Genomic DNA, 26455 nt, shown 5'->3' with positions numbered 1-26455 from the left:
CGGCTCCCCGGGCGCCGCTGGAAGACTTGCGGCATGGGCTCTGTGGTGAGCATCTTTGGCCCGCCCGAAGTCGGCCTTTGGTGGGGAGACCTATGGGGATTGGCTAGTGAGAGTTCGAGTCCCGCCCACGGATGGTGACGACAGGCGGCGGTCCTACTACTTAAGGCGTCGTGGCCTCGCCCGCCCCGCCTTAGCTCCCGCGCTAGAGAGAAACATGTATCGTTTCCGATCACAGTTCTTCACGGGGATTTCTGCTGCCGCCATTGCCCACTCTTACCCGCGCCGCTTCTCGCCTCTGTTGTTAGCCGAAGACTCGCCTCTCAGCCGCCCGTCGCACAGACGCACGAGTAAAAAGTGCAGCTCCATCGGCTGATCCTCGATAAGCTAGAGTTTAGGCGGCACCGGGCGTCCCACGATGCCGAAGAATAAGAAGCGGAACACTTCCCACCGCGGTGGCAGTGGTGGCGGCGGTTCAGGGGCAGCTGCAGCGACGGCGGCGACAGCAGGTAAGAAAGTATCCCCGCCGCCGGCATCCCAGATACCGGCCGGGTTGGCGAGTCGCTTAGCCTTGGGCACCCTGGGAGTTGTAGTTCTATGCCTCTAGACGTATGCGTTGGCGGGGCGCCTGGCGTGGCCGGCGGACTACGCTTCCCAGCGTGCCCTGGGAGCCGAACCTCGCGCGATTTGGATCTGGCGTGCGAACCGAACTCTTGGGCACCGGCCGCGGGGCAGGGAGAGGGGCAGATGGGTTCTTGCGCCTGAGAATGGGTCGGGGTTGGGGGTGACTGGGAGCTGGGCGGGAGAGGAAGTGTTTTCAGAGACTGGTACTGGCTCTCTAGAGCTCTCTTTGACAGAGGGTGGTGCTGAGCTCGGAGTTGTGTCCATGCTGTCACTGGTCACCTTTGACCACTCGGCTCCAACATGGAGTTCTCGGGAATGCCAAACGTCCGGCGGGTTTGGACCGGCTCTTGCGTCACGCGGCCTGGGCTTTGGGCGGTGGAGCCGGGGTGACGCAGAGGAGCCCATGTGGCATCCAATTCGGCTGCCTTTCTGTGCATCCCACGTGTGCACCTGGCCCGGCCGAGGCGCCAGAGGCTGGGATCCACTGTCCCAGCGTAGACTCTGCTCCTACCTCTATCTGGCACCCGCACAAATCCCGAGCCCCCAGCTCTCGGGCGACCTGTCGAAGCCAGCTCCTACTCCCGGGGGCAGAAACTGCGTGCTCCTTTGTGCTGTATTTTGTAGGTTCTCCGCTGGGAGCCCGGAATAGGCGGGAGTGGTGAGGAGCTCAGATTGCAGTTAGCCAAAAGTTTAGTTAGGTTTTTTTTTTTATTATTCCTCATTGCAAAGTCGAAACTTTTCCTGGATGGGTAGGTGCTTAACTGAATTAATGATTTTTTAGTCCTAACTATACGGCTAAGAAAAAATGACTTCAAGCAAAAACTCCAACGAGACACACCATGCTGAAAGCTAGTGTTAAACCCGGTAAAGTCATCTCACTTAATAATTGCTTTATTGAAACTTTGAAATTAAAATAACCTCAGATGTTATCACATCGAATCTATTAGCCATATATATTTGTGAATACTATTGCTACTTTAACCCTCAGAATGATAGGCCTTTGTTCTTTAGCAAATAAATAGGCCAGTCTTTTTTTAAAGAATTGGCAACTGATATTTAAAAAGCAAGACGAAAGCTTGCTATCATGTATTAAATATTTAATAATTGACCGTAGAAATGAATTATTATAGATGCAGCCCCCCTCTTTTTATATCTTTATTTTGATTGAATGCTTGCTTTCGGTGCTCATGAAGTTCATTCTTGATCAAAATATAAAATACATCTAGTTGCTCTGTGTGAATTGATACCTCTTTACCTTTCTGCTTCGTCTTCTCGTCAGAAGTAAACATTTAAATTCTGTCTAGAAAGTCCGTATTAATTTTGATTCTTCAAGTTTACCTTTTGTTGAAACAAACACAGAGATGGAGCAAGCTAAAGTCATTTTGAAAATGGTAATGGCCTCCTTGATTCGCTAAGGAACATGTATTCCCTTCTGAAGCTTCCTGTCCAGCCTCCTTCCTTCCTGGTACTTAGAGAATAATCTCAGAAGGCAGTGGGGGGTTGCCTTTCAAATTTTACTTCGAAATTCTCATTTGTGACTTTTCAGCAGCAGGAAAACAATTCTTTGATAGTTTATAAAACTATACATGCTTTGACTATCTTTGGACATTTACACTAGAACTTGTTAGCTGTGCTTGCCTCTGATTGGGGCTTGGGGGTGAGATTTACTTTTTGAAAAGGTTAAGTTGGTTCCACCTGAATATTACTTACTCAAATAAATAATAGTTGAGTAGAAGAGATGGAAAATTTTCACAAACTTGTACTTAAAAGTCTCTTACCTTACTGGTATTTTTAAATATCATCTGTAGAAGAAATGGGATTCATATGATATCTTCACAGGTACAACCAAGAAATAACCAACTTCTGTCTATCGTTTTAGATTTCCCATTTAAATACTTTTTAAGTTAGTGGAGGGGGTCCAGGAAGCTAATAAAATTGACCTGTTGTTCAAGTGTGTGTGTTTTTCATAGCACTTATTTTGAAGAGAGCATTTTTAGGAAAGAACAAAACCTTGTTAGTAAGAAAGCCCTTTAAGAAGTAAGGACTTAATGTGTCTAAAGGGCCACCTCATCAATGGTACTTAAGAACACAAGGTTGGTAAGTGTGACCTATATATTAGATACTCTTACAGGGTTTTTTCCCCTTGATTTTTTTTTTTTTTTAATAATCTCTTTCCCCTTGAACTTTGGGAAATCATTGAAACTTAGAGAAGGGAGCTGAATAACACCTGGATAGGAAACTCTTTTTGACAGTTTAAAAATAGGCTGAATGTGAAAAATAAAAGATGATTTGTGAATAAATATTAGTAGAAGTTAAGCAGATGACTCAACTATTGCCATGACTTCAGATCATGAAAACACATGAAGACAGATCCAAAAATAGAATATGATGTCATAGGTCTTTGTTTATTTGTTTGTTCTTTCCTAAGCACTATGATTAGGAAGTTTTGGTGTCTTGGGTTCATTGCTTATTCTTTATACTTCACTTCTTTGATTGGCACACTTTATTCTCTTTTGGAAAGCAAGCAGATTTGAAGGCTACTTGCTTCCTGTGTTGATTTAAAAATCTGCTAAAGCCTCATCTCTGTTTTGATTTTTTAAAGTTATAAAAAAGACAGCAACAGGCTTAATTATACTCAGAATTTTTGAGAAGCCTTTCTTGCTGCTGCTGCTGCTAAGTCGCTTCAGTCGTGTCCGACTCTGTGCGACCCCATAGACAGCAGCCCACCAGGCTCCCCCGTCCCTGGGATTCTCTAGGCAAGAACACTGGAGTGGGTTGCCATTTCCTTCTCCAATGCATGAAAGTAACAAGTGAAAGTGAAGTCACTCAGTCGTATCAGACTCTTAGCGACCCCATGGACTGCAGCCTACTAGGCTCCTCCGTCCATGGATTTTTCAGGCAAGTACTGGAGTCGGGTGCCATTGCCTTCTCCGAAGCCTTTCTTAAGATGTATTAAATGATACAGATTTCTTGAACATAGGGACCTAAGAGATATTTAGTGCAATCTTTGATTGGAACTTGGAGTTAAATCAGGTGACTCATGGTCACTTTTAGGGTGGAATTGGGGACTTCTTTTAACTCCATACTCAGTGTAATTGATGACAATAATCTTTCTATTAATATGAAATTCCCACAAAACAAAAATAATTAGAAATTACAGTGACTAGGAATATAGATTTATTCCTTAGATTAATGAAATTGAGAGGAAGATTCTGGTTTAAAAAAAGATTTTAATTTTTTAATAACAGCACTGATATTTTAAAACTTTTGGGTATATTAGAACATTTCTTTTGAACGTGATTTGTCTAACAGGCTTTTTATGCTATATCAAATACTGAAACGTCTTTTTAAGGTCTTAAAATTCGACTCTTAATTGACCAAAAATACACAAACTTTGCAAGAGCACTATCTATCTTCCCAAGGGAGTGACTAGGAACAAATGTTAACGTGTGCACCCATCATAGTAGGAAAGTCATCATCCAGCTTAGTCACTAGTCACTACAGTAAAGTAGGTTTTTAAAATACTGTAGTCATTTCTGAAATTAGCATGTGAAAAAAGTCAAGTCTTGAACATTGCTCAAAGTCTTCAAAGCAGATTCCCAATTTTAAGCACACCATGCTTACAATTTATCAGCTTGCACCTTGCCTATAATTTTTTACTTGCAAACATGAGACAACTCTGTTAAGAGGACTCTTGAATAGATGCTTTCTCCAGTGGACTTGGCCCTGTGAAGTCCACCATAGAGTGCTGGTAAGGAGGGCCTCTGTGCAGTGCTTTAGGACCATTTCATAGTCCTGCCTCTTAAGAGATTTGTATGCTAGTTTGAAAGACTTCTCAGCTCTTCTGTCTTCCATAACTTGGGAACAAAAATCCTGTAGCTCGCTGCACTGGGTATCATGTAGATAGTCCATCAGAGCTCTTAGTATTTTCTTACACATCTTACCAACGCTGTAGCTCTTTAGTGATCAGTCACTTCATCCAGTTGCTGTCATTATTTTCTGTGCCATGTTGGATCCACTTGTCAGCATCTAAAACTTCTATCTTAAACTTTTTGGTCCTCTCAATTCAAATTGTCTTACTTAAAACTACCATCCCACAACTCCTCAAATTTCACTTTGTATTAAGACATGTGTAACCTAAAAACTAACCCATTCACCAGTTAATGTTATTCTCATTGGAAAATACATTTGTCTTATTTTTATGTTGATCTATTTTTATCATCTTCATGATTTGAAGTAATTGGGAAGTAGTTTTTTTATCCATAATGCTGTTTTTTTGTTGTTTTTTTTTTAGCAAAAATGGTCACATACTAGATGATTGATATATTTCTGCAGTTGATGTATATTGTAAATAGTTGGTGCTCTGAAATAATACATAGTAGGTGAATTGACTTATATTAGGAATATTTAAGTGTGTTCTTTTGTGAAAAAAATTCTCTCTTAGTAAGTTTGGGTTTTTATTGCTGGCTTGTTTTTAAGTAAGTTTTAAAATTCCCAAGTTAAGTATTTGCATATATGACAACAAAATCATTTACCTCCACTCTCTTTTACCTACTAGGTGGCCAGCATCGAAATGTTCAACCTTTCAGTGATGAAGATGCATCGATTGAAACAATGAGCCATTGCAGCGGTTACAGCGATCCTTCCAGTTTTGCTGAAGATGGTATGAGTTTTCAGTTTAGATTTGCGACGTTAGATAAAAGGATGTTTTAGGTCCAGGAATTCTTGTAGCTAAGTATTCTATTACTTTTCCCTATCTGCTTTTTTCTGTTTAAAGTACAGTGGTTGGTTTTATTATTCCTTAGGGCCAGAAGTCCTTGATGAGGAAGGAACTCAAGAAGACTTAGAGTATAAGTTGAAGGGATTCATTGACCTGACCCTGGATAAGAGGTGGGAATTACTGGAAGCTCTTTTCATTCTGGGTGATTTTGATCAGCCACCTTTTATATAAAATATGTGCAGTTATTTCTTTGAGCATTATGTTTTCCTAAAACTTGATTTGTTTACTTTGGATATTTTAGTTTTTTGTGCTTTTGGGCTTTTAATGTAGATAGGAACATGCCACTAGAATTTAGATTAATAGATTAGTTGTTGTTCTAGAATAAGAGCACATATCTGTGTTTGATAATTGTCGTGTATTTGTTGAATTAAAAGTTAATCTTCAACTAGAAAGGATAACTATTGAGAAATACTAAAGCCAGATTGTTTTCTTACTTAACAGTAACTCTGGAACCAAATTGAAACAAATGGAATTAAAAACCCCAGAAGATGCAAACAGGATCTCTGGACTTTTGTACTGTTAAAAAAAAAATACATGTTTACTTGAATATGTAATGTAGAAGAACATGCCTTATACGCTGAAACTATGAAGTACTATGTGGCCATTTAATGTTGTGGTTATTAAGTGAATAAGCATAAAAATGCTATGATATGTAGTAGGGTGAGTTGTAGATGAAAATTAAACTATTATTTGAAAAGTGATGTGAACGTGAAAATTATATGTTAAAAAATCTATAAATAGAAAAAATTTAGAGGAAATTAGGCTTTTACAAGTCTCATTGACTGATGGTACACTCCAGCTGTATCTTCTTTCTCTTATATTTTCTTTTAAATAGTGCGAAAACAAGGCAGGCAGCCCTTGAAGGTATTAAAAATGCACTGGCTTCAAAGATGCTCTATGAATTTATTCTGGAAAGAAGAATGACTTTAACTGATAGCATTGAGCGCTGCCTGAAAAAAGGTAATGTCCTTACTTTACACAGTCACAGAACCTAAAAGGAATTTTCTACCTTCTGTGCAGTAACATTTGTTAATAGCACTAAAAGTCTGGTTCACTCTTGTAACCTTGTACGTGACAGGGAATATATCAGTCTTGTTAGAAATGAAAATCAAACTTGTTAGCTTTTGAAACTAGTTTCAAAATGTAAAAATGTAGTAAGCATTTGAAATTAGGAAAGATTGGGGTGGATTGTCAACTTTAGTTGTATTAAAAGAGGTGTTTGCCATTCTCTTGTACATAACAAAGGCTTGAAAACTGTGTCAAATGTCAACAAAAAGAATTATTTAAAAACCCATCCTACTTCATTTTTCTAAAATTAAAACAGTATCATAATTATCTACCTCATTTTCTTATTTAAAACATTGATCATACTTTCAGTTACATCATTTCAGAATATCCCTTGGAATATTTGAATTCTTGAACTTTGTCATAGAGATTCTAGAATTCATAGTAGGATCTCTATGATGAAAGAACTTTTGAGAATAAAGAGAGACCTTAAAGATTAAGTCTAGTATTATCAAAGACTTTCAATTTTAGAAAATGCCAGAATTCAAAAGATTTGGGGATACCAGCTTAATTATTTTGCCAAGTAAGAACATTTGTCTTTATTCTCATTTTCCCTCAGGTGAAAGCTTTGTCAAGAATGGGTGTTTGGAAACCTTTGGTCTAATCTACCACTCACTGTGCAGAGAAATGAAAGGCCTAGGAAAAGCGAGACTGGTCTAAAGTTATATAACTTGTTATTGGTATAGTTGATAGCAGAGCCAACTTCTTTGAGATACTACAATGGCTTTGTTAAAAGTATTTATATTGAAACTGTATCCTATAAGGTAGTTGGACTAGACGTATTAAAATTTCTTTACAACCTGCATAGACATTTATCAAATAATAATTTAAATTCAAAATTTATGCAAACCCTTTGGTGTGTACAGTTCTCAAGAGAGTTAATTTACACTTACCTTTATATTAACATGCTTCCCTGGTGGCTCAGACAGTAAAGAATCTGCCTGCCATGCAGGAGACCCAGGTTTGATCCCTGGTCAGGAAGATCCCCTGGAGAAGGAAATGGCAACCCACTTCAGTGTTCTTGCCTAGGAAATCCTATGGATGGAGGAGCCTGGCAGGTACACTCCATTGGGTTGCAAAGAGTCAGACACAACTGAGTGACTTCATTCACTCACTCAAACACTTATATTAATGTATTTGTATAGTTTTAAAGACTCTGTTATTTATAGTTGGCTGTGCCATGCACCTTATGGGACTTTAGTTCCCCGACGAAAGATCGAACGAAAAAAGCCCTCTACACTGAGAATGTGGAGTCCTAACCACTGTACCACCAGGGAATTCCCAAGAATACCTGTTTTTAAACCCTTGCTTATTTAAAACAATATTGGTGGAGGAAAGTCCTGAAGATTTAGTTTACCTCATGGGCTGTGTACATCTGAAATGCTTGACAAGTTATTTCAAGGGTTATTTGTGCACTATTCTGTGAGTTCATGAAGGACTTAGAAAGTCAGATTAGCTTGAAATGCATTATTTTGCTGACCTGTTACAGTACTGTTCTTTAAAATAGGTGTTAATTTCCATTTTACAGATGAGGAAGTGTTTTGAGAATAAGAGTAATTGGTTGAAGGTCATTTGGCTAGTATGTGATAGATCTAGGATTCAAGTGTGGCCTGCTTCCAGAGCTTGAGCTCTTTAACCTCACTAGATTTATAGGTCATGCCAAAGCCTTGAGCATACTTTGAGTTTCATAATTGGTAGATGCTATTTTGAAATAGAACAAATTTGGGAAATTGCTGCCTTAAGAAGTCTACTGAAAATGATTTGTCATAATTGCTGATGACTTCTTTTATAGGTAAAGGTGATGAGCAGCGTGCAGCTGCAGCATTAGCATCTGTTCTTTGTATTCAGTTGGGCCCTGGAATTGAAAGTGAAGAGGTTTTAAAGACTCTTGGACCAATTCTGAAGAAAATAATTTGTGATGGAACAGCTAGTATCCAGGCCAGGCAAACTGTAAGTACAGAATTTTTAAATTATAGATCTATCTAGGCATGATACTCAGACCTTGTGATAATCGAGGAAAATAGCATCTTCAAAAATATAGAAGGTTTTTATTATCATTTTATTCTCATTTGTTTTTTAGTGAGCAGACTCAATATGACAGTTCTTTTCTTAAATTTTCTGTTTCTCAATAGAACATCCCTTATAGAGCAGTCCTTATGAAAGAGCTGAGTGCTGTAGTTACATGGGTGGATTTGGTTGATGTAGGGAAAGCTGACTTTTGAAATATTCATCTGATTTGGGGGGTTTGGAAAAGCTTTCATTTTCTAATTGATATTTACCACTTACATACGTAAGATTGTGAATTTTGGTGGAGTTGGTTGTTGGTTTCTGTTATGCTAAATAAGCGATTTAAATGATCACACAAAGCATCTTTTGCTTTATCACAAAAATATGAGGTAGTCTTAGTGGATTTAGGAAGTGGATTTGAATCTTAATGGGTATTAAGAATCTTACGAGCCTTAATAGGTCATAAGAATTTATTGTTAGTGAATTTGAGTCTTAAGCTGTTTTTCTAGCAAGAGAACCAGTTTGTTGAAAACTTTTTAATACTAATTATTAGCCTCCTCTTTAATGTTACTTAAGGTAAACGATGGGCTCTCCTGGTGGCTCAGTGGTAAAGAACGCACCTGCAATGCAGGAGCCGCCGGAGACTTGGGTACTTTCCTGGGTTGGGAAGAACCCCTGGAGGAGGGCATGGCAACCCACTCCAGTATCCTTGCCTAGAGACTCCCATGGACAGAGGAGCCTGGTGGGCTACACCCCACAGGATCGCAGAGTCAGACACAACTGAAGCAACTTAGCATGCATGCACCCAAGGTAAATGACATTACTGTTTCTATCAGGTAAACCCTGACGTCTTAGTGGCTTAATAAAAGTTTATTTTTTGTACATATCAGTGCCCAGTCAGGTCAGCAAGGTCCCTCGGCATGTCCATCTTGCAGCTCTGCCCTGCGTCTAGGTTCTTCTCAAGTGGCAGCCGTGGTAGTGAGACGAGGAAAGCTGGAGGACAGAGGCAGGTCACTTTGGCTGAGAGTTCCTTGCTTTACCAACTGTATATATAGATGCTGGGAGGAGTCTAGAGGAAAAGGAGTCGGAGTTTGGTAACTTTATAGGAATCTCTGCCCCCCAGTAGTTCTTTACCTTTCTGTTCTTCCTTTTCGGCTAGTTTCTTGCAGCTTTAAAACTGCCCAGGAGTATTAGGGGCATTTGAAATGTTTGACAGAAAACACTATTGATTAGGTATTTGGGGCGATCACTTAGTTTTGGTTGCATGTGAGTTGTTGTGGTTATCCAAGGCACTGTCTTCATCCTTCTCACTCTTGCTGTGAATATAAAAAAAGCAAAATTCTGGCATTCTTCTGCATATTAGTAGAAGGAATCTTTATTAAATGAAGGCAGTCCTACTTTTTTTCTCTTAGGAGATGTGTCCTGGCTTCTGCTGCTTACTTAGGAGAGGATTACATATTGAAATTTTCTTTTACTGAGAATAATGCTTCAGCTACTTTCGAATTTTAACAGTGTCTAATTTTTACAATAACTTAATGAGAATAAAAGAGTGGCAACAAACAGATTAATATTACAAGTGTCCTCATAGTACTGAAACAGAACTAGCTGAAATTGGAGGCATGTGAATGATGCCTTTAAAGACTTACACCTTAGTGGTACTTGGAACAACATGAGGGCATTTTAGTGATAACGTATGGAGAAAAGGGAATTGAAGAGTAATAAAGCCTTATAAATTTCAAATTCTGCTTTTAAATAATTAGCACAAGTGTTCTGAGAATTAATGGCTCCTATAATGTTAGAAGTAGATTATATATAAATATACTGAGTCTGTTTTATTAGGTAGGTTTTACCTTGGAAATCTTGGATGTCTTGTTGTTCACTCGCTCAGTTGTTTCCAGCTCTTTGTGACCCCATGGACCGCAGCACGCCAGGTTTCCCTTCACCATCTCCCAGAGTTTGCTCAGATCGATTGATGTCCATTGAGTCAGTGATCTTATCTAACCTTTTCATCCTCTACCGCCCTCTTCTCCTTTTGCCTTCAATCCTTCCTAATATCAGGGTATTTTCCAATGAGTCGGCTCTTTGCATCAGGTGGCCAAAGTATTGGAGCTTCAACTTCAGCATCAGTCCTTCCAATGAATACTCAGGGTTGATTTCCTTTAGGAATCACTGATTTGATCTCCTTGCAGTCCAAGGGACTCTCAAGAGTCTTCTCCAGCGCCACAGTTTGAAGGCATCAGTTCTTCTGTGCTCTCAAATCTGTATATAACTGCTGGAAAAACCATAGCTTTGACAATACGGACTTTTGTCGGCAAAGTGATGCCTCTGCTTTTTAATATGCTGTCTAGGTTTATCTTAACTTTTCTTCTAAAGAGTAAGCATCTTTGGAGTTGGCTTGAAATGATCTGCTGGATTAATGAAGGAAGACCCAAGAAAAATGGAGTAACTTTGCTAAAGTTGAACTCTTAAGTTTACTAGCAGACCTTACTGGGTTTTAGCTGAAGCCCACTTCCCTTAACTCTTAACCCTGTTTTTTCCTTCTTTTTATACTATACTTGGGACCTAACATAGTCATGTAGCTGATAAGTTTTTCACGTTGAATTTATAAAAGCAGGAATATGTAAAATTAATAAGAAAATGGCAAAAATTAATGTCTGATTTATTTTTTGCTTTTTTTAGTGTGCAACTTGCTTTGGTGTTTGCTGTTTTATTGCCACAGATGACATTACTGTAAGTAGAGAGCCTTTTGAATCCAGTTATTTGCACATTTCTCATTTAAGATGGCACTCTTATTTCCTGCTCTTATGCATTAGGAGCTGTATTCAACTCTGCAGTGTTTGGAAAATATCTTCACCAAGTCCTATCTCAAAGAGAAAGACACTAATGTTATCTGTAGCACCCCTAATACAGCACTTCATATCAGCTCGCTTCTCGCGTGGACATTATTACTGACCATATGCCCAATCAATGAAGTGAAGAAAAAGCTTGAGGTGTATGTATTTTTTGTTCTTATTTTATAAAAACAAGAGTTATTGATATAATTGGTTGTGTTCACATAGTAATGACTGGCTGTTCTCCAGGCATTTCCATAAACTTCCAAGTCTCCTTTCTTCTGATGATGTAAACATGAGAATAGCTGCTGGTGAATCTTTGGCACTTCTGTTTGAATTGGCCAGAGGAATGGAGAGTGTAAGTATCTGATGGGTGAAAATGCCACAAGAACCATTATTCTGTCATTACCCTCACAATTAAGAATTGGATGATAACTCAAGAGCATGGCCCACTTGAGAACCTAATGATTGGTTGTCCCGCTTCTTGGCAGTGATGATGTAATACTTAATAAGAGCATAAACCAATAGTGGTTGGTTGGTAGAGCAGTATTTGAGTGTAGTTCATTATACTTAATCATTGCTGCCTACAGAACTGAAGTTTAAGTACACTCTTATTACTCATGGAGAGTTGTCCTGTATAATCTTTTGGATCTGCTTGGATTTCTCAGACCTGAGACACATTAAGGTAATTCAGGCACTTATAATAAATGTCAGACAAATGGATGAAATACGATGTCATTGTAGGTTTGGGATTAAGTCAGATGAGTTTAGTTACCATCATGTTTAACTTTTCTAAGCCAAGTGTGTTATTTGTTCAGTCCTATTCGACTCTTTGTGATCCTATGGAATGTAGCCTGCCAGGCTCCTCTGTCCATGGGATTCTCCAGGCAAGGGTTGCCATTTCCTTCTCCAGGGGACCTTCCTTACCCAGGGATGGAATCTTGGTCTCCCACATTGCAGGCAGATTCTTTACTGTCTGAGCCACCAGGGAAGTCCTTTCTAAGCCAAAGATGAAAATAAACATGTCCCTTTAGCCTGGGACATGTGCTTTGTAGTTTTCTACCGCTGGCCACTCATGGTTGCTTTTTTTCTTTTCTTTTTTTTTAAATACCATAATTTTGCTTTTGGAGGTATTTGAGTTTGTGGTAGGTGACCAAGAGATGATCCACCATCCTGGTGGTATTCCAAGTTTAGCACTGAAAAGTCCTATGTCCTGAAGCCTTTATCTTAGGCTAGCTCTATGGAACAGTTGGTCACCCTGGTTTGTGACCTCTGTTGTGAATCTTGGGTTACTTCCTAGCTGCTTTTCAATTTAAGGAGAAAGATGATTTTTTGGAATGATGCTTTTCTGCAGTTAAAGAAGTTAACAGTGGATAATTCTAAATAAGATTAATACATGTTTTGAGTTGCCTTGGTTTTTCACATTCCATTCTTGGCCTGTGTTTGGCTGCCCCCCACCCACCCTCCTTATTTTGAAAGATAGCTGGTATGAATGAAAAGTAAGTTATTCACACTTCAGTAGCAAATGAGTCTCCATATGTGAGAAATTGGACTCAAGTTTAGCAATCAATTTAATTTTATTGAACTAGTTAATAACTTCTTAACCTCAAGGCACAGAAGCCGGATGTCCTAGTTTTTAACCTTGTATTCCTCTACTGACTAGAAATGGTAATTTCTTTTCTTTTTCCTTTGAAATGCATCCTAAAAGTGAACTAATGATGCAGTTTAAATTATATATGTTGAATTTGTTTAAATTTGCATAAATGTAAATAGTATTGCCACCTGCATATCTTACCTTCTCTGACTTAATAAGTCATATGTGATAATCAAGAGCAGTCACTCAAACATGTTTAATTTGACCAAATCCTTGTCAAAGACAAAAATGAACTGTGTTATAAAACAGAACTTAAGTGTTTTGTTTGCTATTTTTGTTAAGTAAGTTTTGTGTTTGTTTATTTTAAAAAATATTCATTTATTTATTTGGCTGCCTTGGGTCTTAGTTTTGGTGGGTAGGCTCGTCGTTGCAGTGGGCGGGCTTCTCTAGTTGTGGCAGGTGGGCTGCAGGGGGCGCAGGCTCAGTTGTGGTGCACCAGCTAGTTGCCCTGCAGCATGTGGGCTCTTCACTGACAAGAGATTGAAGCCACCCCCCGACATTGGCAGGCGAATTCTTACCCACGGGACCACCTTGGAAGTCCTATTCTTACCTTTAAAGTGGAGGTGGTAACAGTTAACACCTCACAAGTTGTTGGAACAGGTGCCAAGTACATACAGTGTGCACAGAAGTGTCACTCAGTCATGTCCCGCAGCTTGGACTGTATGCATGGGGCTGCATGGAGCCCGCCAGGCTCCTCTGTTCTTGGGATTTTCCCGGCAAGAATCCTGGAGTGGGTAGCCATTCCATGAGTTGTTGGAACATGTGCCAAGTACAGTGTAAGTGGTAGCTATTCCTGCACTGTTAGCTGAATTGCATATCACCTCCCCCTTGCTAGTAGTCTGCTGCTGCTGCTGCTGCTAAGTCGCTTCAGTCGTGTCCGACTCTAGTAGTAGCCTTTTTGGTGCTCTCTAGTGCAACTTAAACTAAGAGAAGGACTATTTAGTGGGTTAAATTATAGGTCTGAGGGCCACGTGATAAACTAATTCTGGAAATTGTACCAAAATACAGTATTCTCAGACCATCCCTAATTCTCCCTGTTCCATCTTCCACCTAAGCTGACAGGGGCAGTGCTTCAGGACAGAGACACAGTGGAAATAAAATCTGAGGACTCAAAACACATTTCCCAGGCCTTAAATCATATGCTTTTCACTTCTTGATTTTTATAGGATAACCGGCTCATGTAAAAATGTCTCCATACCCTGACAAAGACATTCTGCCTCAATTAGCAGGAGTGAAAAGAATAAAAGTCTTTGTAGTTGAGTAGTCAGATAAAACCATTCTGGAAATAGTAATCAGCGCTTTGCAGTGAAGTGGGGAGGGATCAAACTCTGTTTTAATGTTAGGCTTCCCTATGTTTATTTCTTAACACTTAGTACAGCTTATTTCATTTGGTTTACAATCAGTGCTCCGATGACTACTATATAGAAAATACTAGTGTAGGGCATGATTTTTGTGACCATCAGCATCTCATCTTGTGTACTTGAACTCAAGTTTTCTGTGGTTTCATTTCATTTTAATTCCACTCAACTTTTGAAACCATTTTAACTTATCACAGCTGTTATTTTAGTATGAAATAATTATCTTTAGACCTGTTGAAGCATTTAAATTGTTATACTGAAACAGGCTGTATAAAAGAACTATAGCATAATGGATATTTATGTACTGTGTTTTATGTATTTTTAGAATATATAAATATATGTTACTTAGGCCTTTCAATAAACTTACGAGATATGGGTGGTATTAACTATCCCCTTTTTATATCAGATTCCTCTGATTAAAAAAATGTCTGCTGGGAGATAAGATTCTTGAGAACCACTGGCAGTGATTCCCAGTTCTTAGAACAAATTACAGTAATGCATAGTCTGGTTAATTTTTGGTGTATTCTCCCATATATATATTTAAATCTTCCATACTTTTTTTTTTTTTTGAGAATAGTACAAAAGAACTAATAGCCTGTGAAATAAGTAGGAAACTGTTAGTCCCTAAAATGTACTTGTTTCTACAAGTAAAACAATTCTTATTTTGTTATGATGGAATCAAATTTAGTGAAATATAAATACAGACATCAACATAACATTGAACTGTTTTAATAATAGCTTTTCAGTTTTGGTAACCATTTTTCTAGATGAAAGTCTTGTTAACAGGTGTCATTTCCAGCTAATTCAGCCATAGGAAGTTGAATTAGAAGATGAAAGAAAACATTCGTTAGAACAGTTAAGAATATACAATCTCTAAAATACTGATAATAAGAAAATACTTGCGTACTTAAAAGAATATCTCTGTTGATTCCAAGCTTATTTTCCATGAGTGTAATAATCTTTTTCATTTTAGGCATTTACAGAAATTACATCTGTACCTTTTGACATGGAACAATTAATAAATATATACAGTACAAAGTGAAGAATGCCCGAAATAAGAGTTTTCTTGTTTTAATAGAATAAGTTAAATGATTGTTACCACTAATGCAAAGAAGGTTAATGACTAGAGCTGGAGATGTCTCACCTCCTGTCTGCTTTAGTTTTGGTCAACTAAATAACTCTGAATCATTGCTTAGTTTTTAATGTGGTTGTAAAATTTAATTAGAGACTAAAAACACCCAAAATAGACTTCTGAAAAGTATAGCCATTTAAACTGTAATAAAGAAGCCTATAGTCAACTTAAGATCATAGCAAATAGTAATATATTTTGTGGCTTCCCTCCAAAAGGGATTAAAATATTTTTCTTTCTGAAATAATTTAATCACTTGAGTTGTGCACCTGATGTAAATACTTGGTTGCTTATTTGAAATGTGGCCAGTAAATTAGAAATTAGGAGCTTTAAAAAGCATTACTAATAGCTTTGCTCTTTTGGTATAAAGAAATTTGGAGTTCTGGGAATACGTGCCTTGGGGTCTGGGGAACCAGAGGGTAGAAACTATATTGATTTATGTGTATCTGACTGTCACTGAACTTGGAAGTCCCAGTAACATCTTGAATACAGTTGGAACACAGTAAGTGTTGGTTGAGTGTATCTGGATACACTTAGAAGAGGAATGTTCATTATTTGGTAGTAGTGTATCATCTTGTAGACAGTATTTCTGGATTAAATTTTTGCCTGTTAATAAAGTATTTTTCTGACCAGGACTTTTTTTATGAAGACATGGAGTCTTTAACTCAGATGCTTAGGACTTTGGCTACAGATGGAAATAAGCACCGGGCCAAGGTAGACAAGAGAAAGCAGCGGTCAGTGTTCAGAGACATCCTGAGGGCGGTGGAGGTAGGCTTCTTAATGCTTTAATAGTTAATTAATTCTTTTGAAATTAGATTGTTTTAAGCCAGACTTGTCAGTTGGGTGATTTTGCTGGTTGAACTTCACCTTTGAGCTAAATAATTTCCTCATTTTAAGACTGAGCAGGTTTTTAACAACAAAAATGAAAAAAATTTCTTTTTAAACAAAGGAAAAATTAATTCTGATGTTATGAAGGCTTTTTTTTTTTTTTTCTTTTGTTGTTGTTGAAAAAGATAAAAAAGATTCATAGTGATAGAAATGTACTTCACTTTGGCGTACTTGCCATCATTCAAGACCTGGTGCTTATCATTAGCACATAGATACTTAGTATTGTATGAATAATGAATTTTTTTTGTAAATAGTAAATTATTGCCTATCCTTCAGTACCTTTAAGCAGAGACCTTTGTGAGCTTCTTGGGAAAGCTAGGTGCTGAAAGCTGAAATAACAAAACCCAGCATATCATTTTCTGATGCTTGAATCCTTTCTGTAGACCTCTAACCTGCTTTAGCCTACCTGGCAAATAAATTGATTTAGAAACCTTTAGGGCTTATAGTGTATGGTTAAGGATAAGTTTCTTCGATAAATGTTAATAGGGAATTTCTTTCAAGAATATTAGTAAAGAGTCATTCAGTGTAACGTGTATGAAATTTTAGAATGGGAACTTAAAAGAAAATACTAAAGCCCCACTCAGATCCAATTTTCAAGTGTTCCAATGATTCTTACGTAGTCTGCTTAAGAACTACTCTCTTCATTTTAATTTACATTAAAAAAAGTAAAACCTAGGGTATAAATTAGTATACAGGTCCTCTGTGATCTAAATTTTTGGTTAATGTTAATACTAATTACTTTATAATAATATTTTATGTTAACTCAGATAATACTTTATGTTTACTCAGGATGTTATTTAAAAAACAAAATGAGAAAAAAAAAAAAAAAAAATCCTGACTCGAACAGAGATACATACATACTAAGCATCTTGTTGGTCTTATAATCAGTGTGGTAAAATCCCCAAATAAGTGATTTTCTTGAGTGGAATTTAGAAATAAACTATTCCTGTATTTAGATCCTGTAGCCTCCAAAAGATAAAATAATGACATGTTGTAGATTTTCTGGATTATAACTGATTTCAGATTTTCTGTCTTTTTGGGTCCTCTCTGGGTAACAGATGTTAAGGCCGGTAGGATCCCACAGACCCTGTTGACAGGTCCCTCAGCCCAGGCTGGTCATGGTAGAAAGTACTGACTCTCCTGAGAAAGATACATGTGAAATCTCAATGTGAACCAGTTTTAACAGGCTTCTTGTCTCCTCCCTCTGCCCCCCACCCCCTCTTCTATCAATGGAAATGAAAGCCCTGCGTTTGCCTCATATTCTGTCCTCTGGTGACCTCCCTCCCAGGCCTTTCCCACCCTCTCTTCTTCATCTCAGAATTTCTGTTCCTTCTTTGCCCTTTGATTGGTTCCCTATTCCTGCAGCTCAGCTTCAGTCTACGTGCATGTCTCAGAGCCTTGCTCAGTGATCTTGTCTCTTTTCTTATATTGAAACCCAGCTTTCTTTGAGGGACTCTGCTTCCTTGTTGGATCTTGTTCAGTTGCTATAGAGAATGGTCCATTTGGGGTGTGGTTGTTTTGCCACGCCATTTCTTTTCATCCAAAACCCATTTTGAAGTTCATGTATTAAATTGGTAAACATTTGATATATTGGTACTTTGACATACAGTTTTGTTGTTTTGGTCCCAGTGTAGGTCTTTAAACAGTACAATTATCTTTTTAAGGAAAAATGGGGACCAGGGGAATAGTTAAAAAACAGGAAGTAGCAAAGCTGGAGTCTGGACGCACTGCACTGTGCTGTCTTTGAGGGCCAAACACTGCGGGTAGGTCCAGAGAGGGAATGGAAAGTGTCAATGAGATTTGTCACTTAGGAGGTCATTCAGTTCAGTCGCTCAGTCGTGTCCAACTCTTTGCGACCCCATGAACCGCAGCACACCAGGCCTCCCTGTCCATCACCATCTCCTGAGGTTCACTCAAACTCATGTCCATTGAGACGGTGATGCCATCCAACCATCTCATCCTCTATCGTCCCCTTCTCCTCCTGTCCTCAATCTTTCCCAGCATCAGGGTCTTTTCCAATGAGTCAGCTCTTCGCATCAGGTGGCCAAAGTATTGGAGTTTCAGCTTCAGCATCAGTCCTTCCAATGAACACCCAGGACTGATCTCCTTTAGGATGGACTGGTTGGATCTCCTTGCAGTCCAAGGGACTCTCAAGAGTCTTCTCCCAACACCACAGTGACCTTTATAAGACCAGCTTCAATAGAATGATGGGAGAAAAACCAGACTGAAGTGGATTGAAAAGTGAATGGCAGGTGAAAAAGTGGAGATAGTGTGTCTTGACTTAAAAAACATGGCTGTGATGGGAAGAAGAGAGCTGATTACTGGATTGTAGCAGGGTTTGCTGTTTTAAATGCTAGAGACAGTTTATGGGAAAAGGAATCAATGGAGAAAGGAGCCTTTGAAAATAAAGTGCAAGATTTGTGGTATGAGGCGTTGAAAGAATAATGATTAGTCTTGAACTGGGGAGGAGGGCCTGTGATTTAAGAGAGACGAATAGGTAAGGATACACATGATTATAGGGAGTTCTTTCCTGGTGTCTCTGTTTTCTGAAATAAGAAATGCTGAAATAATAGAATCATACTGTTTTGTTGTTGTTGTTTTGAGCTGTTGTAACAGCCCAAGCACTGTATATGCTTCACAAAACATGCTTATACCTCTAATAGTTCTATGTGGTAGACGTATAGATAGCCTTTACAGGCAAGGGAACAGACCCAAACAGGTTAAATTACTTGCCAAAGTCACAAGCCAGGGAGTGGCATATCCATGTGAATCTAGCATTCACATTCTTTTTTTATTACATAAGATCCTGTGTCTGCTGAGAGAGGTGGGGACTAAATAGACGTGGGGAAGGCAATTGGATAGGTCCTGCCCAGTCAGATCCCATCGCTTTGTTTCTCCTGTCTCTGTGGAAATCACTTCCTCCCTTCCTGGGTGTGTGTGTGTACTCAAGTCACTCAGTCATGTCTGACCCATAGACTGTAGCCCTCTAGATTCCTGTCCGCAGAATTTCCCAGGCAAGGATACTGGAGTGGGTTGCCATTTCCTCCAGGGGCTCTTCCCAGCAGGGGTGGAAACCATGTCTCTTGAGTCTCCTGCATTGGCAGGTGGGTTCTCTACCACTGCACCACGTGGGTTACTCTTCCTTACTCATGATTTATTAAAATATAGAGCAGCTATTTTGTTTTTGTCTCAAGTTCTGTCAGTATTCTGGATTTCTTCTCTGCTCATTTGGAAAACCCTATTCTGTATTTGTTCCTGTTTCCATTTCACTTCCACCACTACCTCTTCTTGCCCCATGGTTATACTTTAGAAATTGTCTTCTGGCAAAATTATTCCATTTCTTCCATTTCTGAAATCATAAATGTTATCTCATTTTCTTAATAAGAATCTTCAAAGGCCCTCTGAACCCTCTAGTTGCTTCTCCTCCTTTTTGGTTGGTCTGTTAGTTAACACCATTTGTCTTTACTTCCTTTCCTAGATTTCTGCTTCCCTAATTTCACCACTGTCTTGTGGGGGCATCTTGTCTTTCTGACTTGTCCTATAACCCTCCCTACCCCAATCCTAAACCATACACGTATCTGACTTTTCCAGCAAGTTTGTTGAGTGCTTTTGAAATGAAAAAACATTCACAACAAGGTAGTTTTGCCATGTCTACAGCAGCTAGACAAATTCTGCACTCTTTATGTAGGATAGTACTTCTACTTTCTAGTCTGTTCATATTTCAGGGATGGAGGTATTGGTTTAAACCATACTATTCATTCCAACATGTATATGTATATTTAGAAATTGTGTTTATGTAGGATTTCTTTAAATCATCTTGGTTCCTCTTAACATTTTTATTCTTCTATTGACCAGGAACGGGATTTTCCAACAGAAACTGTTAAATTTGGTCCTGAAAGGATGTATATTGATTGCTGGGTCAAAAAACATACATATGACACCTTTAAGGAGATTCTTGGATCAGGAATGCAGTACCACTTACAGGTGAGTGGGTGACATCCTTTCTGTGTGTTTGCTTTTAAATTAGAGAGTAGTTTTGGATCTACCTCACTTCACTGCTTTTGAAATTAGTTTGAATATACAGACTGTTTTCAGTATATGTTATGCACAATGGCAAATTTATTTTTGAAAGTTGAGGTGAATACATATGAAACTGTCCTTTTTGTTTTTGTATAGTGTAAGCTTGGTGGGGCATCTCTTTGACTGTTGGAGCACTATTGACATCTCTGTAGGAAAGCAACTAGTTTGACATAGCTTTCTTGAATTCAGGGCATTGGAAAACAGTTTGGTCTTATGAGAAACAGAAAGAAAACAAGTGACATACATTCATATTTATAAACTCCACATAACTTCTGTTAACCAGAATTCAGTTTATGTAGTAAAAAAAAGAAAACTGATGTTTAATACTGAGCCTTATTGCCTCTTTTATTTCAGTCAAATGAATTCCTTCGCAATGTATTTGAACTTGGACCCCCAGTGATGCTTGATGCTGCTGCATTGAAGACAATGAAGATTTCTCGATTTGAAAGGGTAGGTTTGGTTTTTGTTTTCAAGAGAACTGAATGCACGGAAGTGGAGACAAAGCTTTGATTCTGCCAGGTGACAGGCATTTAGCTATGTTTGTAAACTATTTAGTTCTCCATGGTGTTTCAGACAGAGCTGGACTAGTAAGTATAGAAGAAACGTTAGTCCATTTAGAGTATGGAGGGTTAAGAAGAGAAATTTTTATCCATAATCCTATTAACATAGAAACTATTTTCATTTTTTATTTCCCTTTGTTCTGTGAAGTTTATGTATTTAAGGATAAATACTGACAAAAGTGCTTCTTTCATATCTGATGACTGAGCCTAAACTTAGTACCAGATTCATTTTACAGATGAGGAGAACAAATGTGCTTAGAGAGTTTATAACATTAAATAGTGATTAATATTATTTGGCTTCCCCAGTGGCTCAGCAATAAAGAATCTGTCTGCAATGCAGGAGACCTGCATTCAATCCTTGGGAGGGGAAGGTCCCTTGGAGAAGGGAATGGCTACCCACTCCAGTATTCTTGCCTGGAGAATTTCATAACATTTCAAAAATCCTTATTATTATTTTTACTAAGATAAAATTCACATAACATAAAATATAGTGTACAGTTCAGTGGTATTGAATACACTACAGTGTTGCACAACCATCACCGCTATCTAGTTTCCAAACATTTTCGTCACCTCAAAAAGGAAACTGAGGTTCATTAAATGTTCACTGTCTGTTCACCTCTTCTTTCCCCGCAGCTGCTGATAAGCAGTCACTAATGTGCATTCTTTCTCTATGGATTTACCTGTTGTGGGTATTTCACAGACAGAGAGTCATATAACGTGACCTTTTGTGACTTTTTTTTTTCCACTTAGCATGGTGTTGCCAAGGTTCATCCACGTTGTAGGGTGGTCAGTACTTTAGTCCTTTTTGTGTCCGAATAATCCTCCGTTGTATGGATACACCACATGTTTATCTCTTTGTTAGTTTGTGGACATTTGGCTTGTTTCCACTTTTGATCCTTTTAAATCGTGCTTTTTTTGAACATAAACTTACAAGTTTTTATTAGTGCACCTGTTTTCAGTTCTTCTAGGAGCAGAGTTGCTCAGTCATGTGTAATTCTGTTAACTTTTTGAGGAACCACCAAACTGTTTTCTACAATGACTGCAGTGCGTTTTACCTTCCCACTAGCAATATGAGAGTTCAAATTTTGACATCCTTACTAATACCTTTTTTTGTTTTTAATTTTCCTTTTAAGTTTTAGCCATCCTAGTGGATGTGAATTGTTTTATTGTATGTTTATAAAATCTTTATATTTAATCACTTTGATGGACATATAATTGATTGTTGGGCATTTTAAAACTTTCTAATAAATACTAATATTTTTACATTTATTTCTCTTTTGGATTATTTCTTGGATAAAGTCCTTGCATGGAACGATAGAGCTTGATTATGATTTTTGAGATGTATTGCCAAATTACCTTCCAAAATTATTCTACTATTTTTAATTATTTTCAGTGTTGAATGAATGCCTGTAGCTATTAAACACATATTTGACAATATTGGTTTTATTATTTAAAAAATTTTCTTGACATTTTACGTTTGGTTATTTTTTTCATACAGAATCGTCATGTGTTAATCTTCTCCCTCATTCTTTGTGTCTTTTAAACATATAAAGTATATCTAAAGTCAAATTAGAAATATAGATCAATGGAACAAAATAGAAAGCCCAGAGATAAATCCACGCACATATGGACACCTTATCTTCGACAAAGGAGGCAAGAATATACAATGGATTAAAGACAATCTCTTTAACAAGTGGTGCTGGGAAATCTGGTCAACCACTTGTAAAAGAATGAAACTAGAACACTTTCTAACACCATACACAAAAATAAACTCAAAATGGATTAAAGATCTCAACGTAAGACCAGAAACTATAAAACTCCTAGAGGAGAACATAGGCAAAACACTCTCTGACATACATCACAGCAGGATCCTCTATGACCCACCTCCCAGAATATTGGAAATAAAAGCAAAAATAAACAAATGGGACCTAATTAACCTTAAAAGCTTCTGCACATCAAAGGAAACTATTAGCAAGGTGAAAAGACAGCCTTCAGAATGGGAGAAGATAATAGCAAATGAAGCAACTGACAAACAACTAATCTCGAGAATATACAAGCAACTCCTACAGCTCAACTCCAGAAAAATAAATGACCCAATCAAAAAATGGGCCAAAGAACTAAATAGACATTTCTCCAAAGAAGACATAAAGATGGCTAACAAACACATGAAAAGATGCTCAACATCACTCATTATCAGAGAAATGCAAATCAAAACCACTATGAGGTACCATTTCACACCAGTCAGAATGGCTGCAATCCAAAAGTCTACAAGTAATAAATGCTGGAGAGGGTGTGGAGAAAAGGGAACCCTCTTCCACTGTTGGTGGGAATGCAAACTAGTGCAGCCACTATGGAGAACAGTGTGGAGATTCCTTAAAAAACTGGAAATAGACATGCCTTATGATCCAGCAATCCCACTGCTGGGCATACACACTGAGAAAACCAGAAGGGAAAGAGACACGAGTACCCCAATGTTCATCGCAGCACTGTTTATAATAGCCAGGACATGGAAGCAACCTAGATGTCCATCAGCAGATGAATGGATAAGAAAGCTGTGGTACATATACACAATGGAGTATTATTCAGCCATTAAAAAGAATACATTTGAATCAGTTCTAATGAGGTGGATGAAACTGGAGCCTATTATACAGAGTGAAGTAAGCCAGAAAGAAAAACACCAATACAGTATACTAACGCATATATATGGAATTTAGAAAGATGGTAACAATAACCCTGTGTACGAGACAGCAAAAGAGACACTGATGTATAGAACAGTCTTATGGACTCTGTGGGAGAGGGAGAGGGTGGGAAGATTTGGGAGAATGGCATTGAAACATGTAAATATCATGTATGAAATGAGTTGCCAGTCCAGGTTCGATGCACGATACTGGATGCTTGGGGCTGGTGCACTGGGACGACCCAGAGGGATGGAATGGGGAGGGAGGAGGGAGGAGGGTTCAGGATGGGGAACACATGTATACCTGTGGCGGATTCATTTTGATATTTGGCAAATCTAATACAGTTATGTAAAGTTTAAAAATAAAATAAAATTAAAAAAAAAAAAAAAAAATAAAGTCAAATTAGTTCATTTCTTTCCTTTCAGTCCATGGCAACCCCACGGACTGTAGCCTGCCAGGCTCCTCTGTCCATGGGATTTCCCGGGCAAGAATACTGGAGTGAGATGCCATTCATTTCCTTCTCAGGAGATCATCCCAACCCAGGAACTGAACCCCGGTCTCCTGTATTGCAGGCAGATTCTTGATACCACTGAGGCACCAGGGATGTATATATGTAGTTTTAGTAGTACTTCAGTGCTTATAAGCAAGTTAGTTCCCTGTTCCTTCCTTTCTCATTTCTCAGGATTTCATTTCAGCCTTTAGTTTTTTCCTAGCACTTTGGTTTCAGATTTCTAAGTAAAATGCTTATACAGCTATTTCTTTATTTGAGAGGTAAGGATTTCTGCCTTTTTAGTTCTCCCCCCACCCCTTTTTTTTTTTTTGCTAAATCAGCATCATTGTTTACATTATAGTCACATTATAATCTTTTTTCTTACTTTATAAGAATATCTAAAACTTTATTGGCTCACACATATTTTCCTCTTTTCCATTTCAGCATTTATATAATTCTGCAGCCTTCAAAGCTCGAACAAAAGCTCGAAGCAAATGTCGTGATAAAAGAGCAGATGTTGGAGAATTCTTCTAGATTTTTAGCATTTGAAGACCACTTTCTATTTCCCCTTTTTTTTTTCTTTGTAATTTCTAATGTATTTAATCTCTAGAGACAGTTTTTATCTTGGTCAACAGATAGCTTTTGTAGTAGGGGTTATATTATAATTTAATGTATATAGTATTGCAGATGGTAAGTCCTGTTTATTGAATATTCTTTGTATATATAATCACTAAACATAAAGTGTTTGTAATGTTTGGTCATTTTCTATTTATGAAAAAAGCAAACATAAGGTTTTTCACTTGATTTCATAATGAGAAAAACTGTTAGCCAAAATTAAATTTCTTATGCTGTGATTATCAGAAATACTGATTATAATGATATAGATACACAAAGTTTTTAACTTAAGATCTTACACAGATGAGTTCAGGATACAATTTTGGGAGCTAGATCTGGAAAAGCTGCTGTTATTTTCAATTTTAAGTGGAACCTAATAATTTTGTCACTAGGATCAACAAAAGGAATTATACCATGTGGCCATACAGCTGGACTTACAGGCCAATCAGTCCATCCGTTGTTCATGATGAATTAATGTAAGCCAGAAAAGTTGCTAACCTTGACCACTGAGGGCAGTAACACTAATTTTATCTGCTGTGTAAGACCTTGTGCTCTTTATTTTGAAATAAAGATCTTTTCACACTAAAAGTGCTTCTTTTCTAATAGAAGAAACATTTATGAGTTTATATATAGAGTTCAAAATGATAAAGTGGGGTATGGAGAGTAAAACAGAACTTCCTCTTGTATATTTGGAAACATGAAAATAAATGAAAAAAATGTAGCCGTATATCGTTGACATTCCAGCTGCTTTTAAGACCATTGTTTCTTGGTTGCCCCATGAGGTGCTTTTTTTTTGACTTTATGGGAAGTTGTAGGCATTTTGACAATGCACTAGGATTTTTTATTATAAAACTTTATGTTAAAATGACATTGCACATGGGGTACACAGTAATAAGAGGGGTGGAAGAAGCATGAAAATAAGGACCAAAATCCACAGGTATTTTTTCTAAACTAGTCTTCCTCTGCCACATCTTCAACCCCTCCTGGAAGGTCTGATGCGCCCCCTATTCGCTGCCTCATGGAGCTGTTGCTGCTGCTGGGAGGGTGAGTTCCAGCCCTCAGATATAATGCAATGGAAAACAAACTTGGAATCTCAAACCTGGGGTTGCATGTTGTCTCCTCTTTATATTCCAAGTAGTTTAGGACCATGGAGAAGAGATTGTAAGTAGTATTTTTTCTAAATTTTCAATTTACTATATACATATTTTAGAATATTAATGAATTTTTATTAAAGCAATGTTATGGGGGTGGTGTAGTCACTAGTTGTGTCTGACTCTTGGCGACCCAACAGACTGTAGCCTGCCAGGCTCCTCTGTCCATGGGATTTCCCGGGCAAGAATACTGGAGTGAGATGCCATTCATTTCCTTCTCAGGAGATCATCCCAACCCAGGAACTGAACCCTGGTCTCCTGCATTGCAGGCGGATTCTTGATAGCACTGAGGTACCAGGGATGTGTATATATAGTTTTAGTAGTACTTCAGTGCTTATAAGCAAGTTAGTTCCCTGCTCCTTCCTTTCTCATTTCTCAGGATTTCATTTCAGCCTTTAGTTTTTTCCTAGCACTTTGGTTTCAAATTTCTAAGTAAAATGCTTATACAGCTATTTCTTTATTTGAGAGGTAAGGATTTCTGCCTTTTTACTTCTCCCCCCCAACCCCTTTTTTCTTTTTTGCTAAATCATCATCATTGTTTACATTAT

At 38.1% G+C, this 26455-nt stretch overlaps 2 protein-coding genes across 4 annotated transcripts; both read left to right on the top strand.

The window, feature by feature from the left end:
* Positions 1-373, top strand: LOC129659193 (uncharacterized). Its single transcript, XM_055590347.1, has one exon. The coding sequence runs from the start codon at positions 215-217 to the stop codon at positions 371-373; it is 159 nt and encodes a 52-aa protein (XP_055446322.1). The 5' UTR covers positions 1-214.
* On the top strand, positions 369-25344 carry IFRD1 (interferon related developmental regulator 1). 3 transcript variants are annotated; one of them, XM_055590342.1, is made up of 12 exons: positions 369-506; positions 5180-5284; positions 5427-5511; positions 6237-6361; positions 8259-8416; positions 11153-11203; positions 11287-11465; positions 11554-11662; positions 16079-16213; positions 20189-20317; positions 20768-20863; positions 24586-25344. In XM_055590342.1, the coding sequence occupies exons 1-12, from the start codon at positions 416-418 to the stop codon at positions 24673-24675; spliced, it is 1353 nt and encodes a 450-aa protein (XP_055446317.1). In that variant the 5' UTR covers positions 369-415; the 3' UTR covers positions 24676-25344. The 3 variants fall into 3 exon arrangements, with proteins under 3 accessions (XP_055446317.1, XP_055446316.1, XP_055446318.1); XM_055590341.1 differs by having other exon boundaries at positions 16064-16213; XM_055590343.1 differs by lacking the exon at positions 369-506 and adding an exon at positions 1350-1485 and having other exon boundaries at positions 16064-16213.
* Positions 25345-26455: the final 1111 nt, after the last annotated feature.

This window comes from Bubalus kerabau, chromosome 8, assembly GCF_029407905.1.
Source record: "Bubalus kerabau isolate K-KA32 ecotype Philippines breed swamp buffalo chromosome 8, PCC_UOA_SB_1v2, whole genome shotgun sequence".
In the NCBI taxonomy this organism is placed as follows: Eukaryota; Metazoa; Chordata; class Mammalia; order Artiodactyla; family Bovidae; genus Bubalus; species Bubalus kerabau.
This window is presented reverse-complemented; position numbering and strand designations above follow the sequence as displayed.

Bases quoted from the DNA above. Each gene is read 5' to 3' on its own strand.
- LOC129659193 (XM_055590347.1), top strand. From the start codon at position 215: ATGTATCGTTTCCGATCACAGTTCTTCACGGGGATTTCTGCTGCCGCC.
- IFRD1 (XM_055590341.1), top strand. From the start codon at position 416: ATGCCGAAGAATAAGAAGCGGAACACTTCCCACCGCGGTGGCAGTGGT. The intron at 11,204-11,286 runs GTAAGTAGAGAG...CTTATGCATTAG, and splicing joins TTGCCACAGATGACATTACT to GAGCTGTATTCAACTCTGCA. The intron at 16,214-20,188 runs GTAGGCTTCTTA...TCTATTGACCAG, and splicing joins ACATCCTGAGGGCGGTGGAG to GAACGGGATTTTCCAACAGA.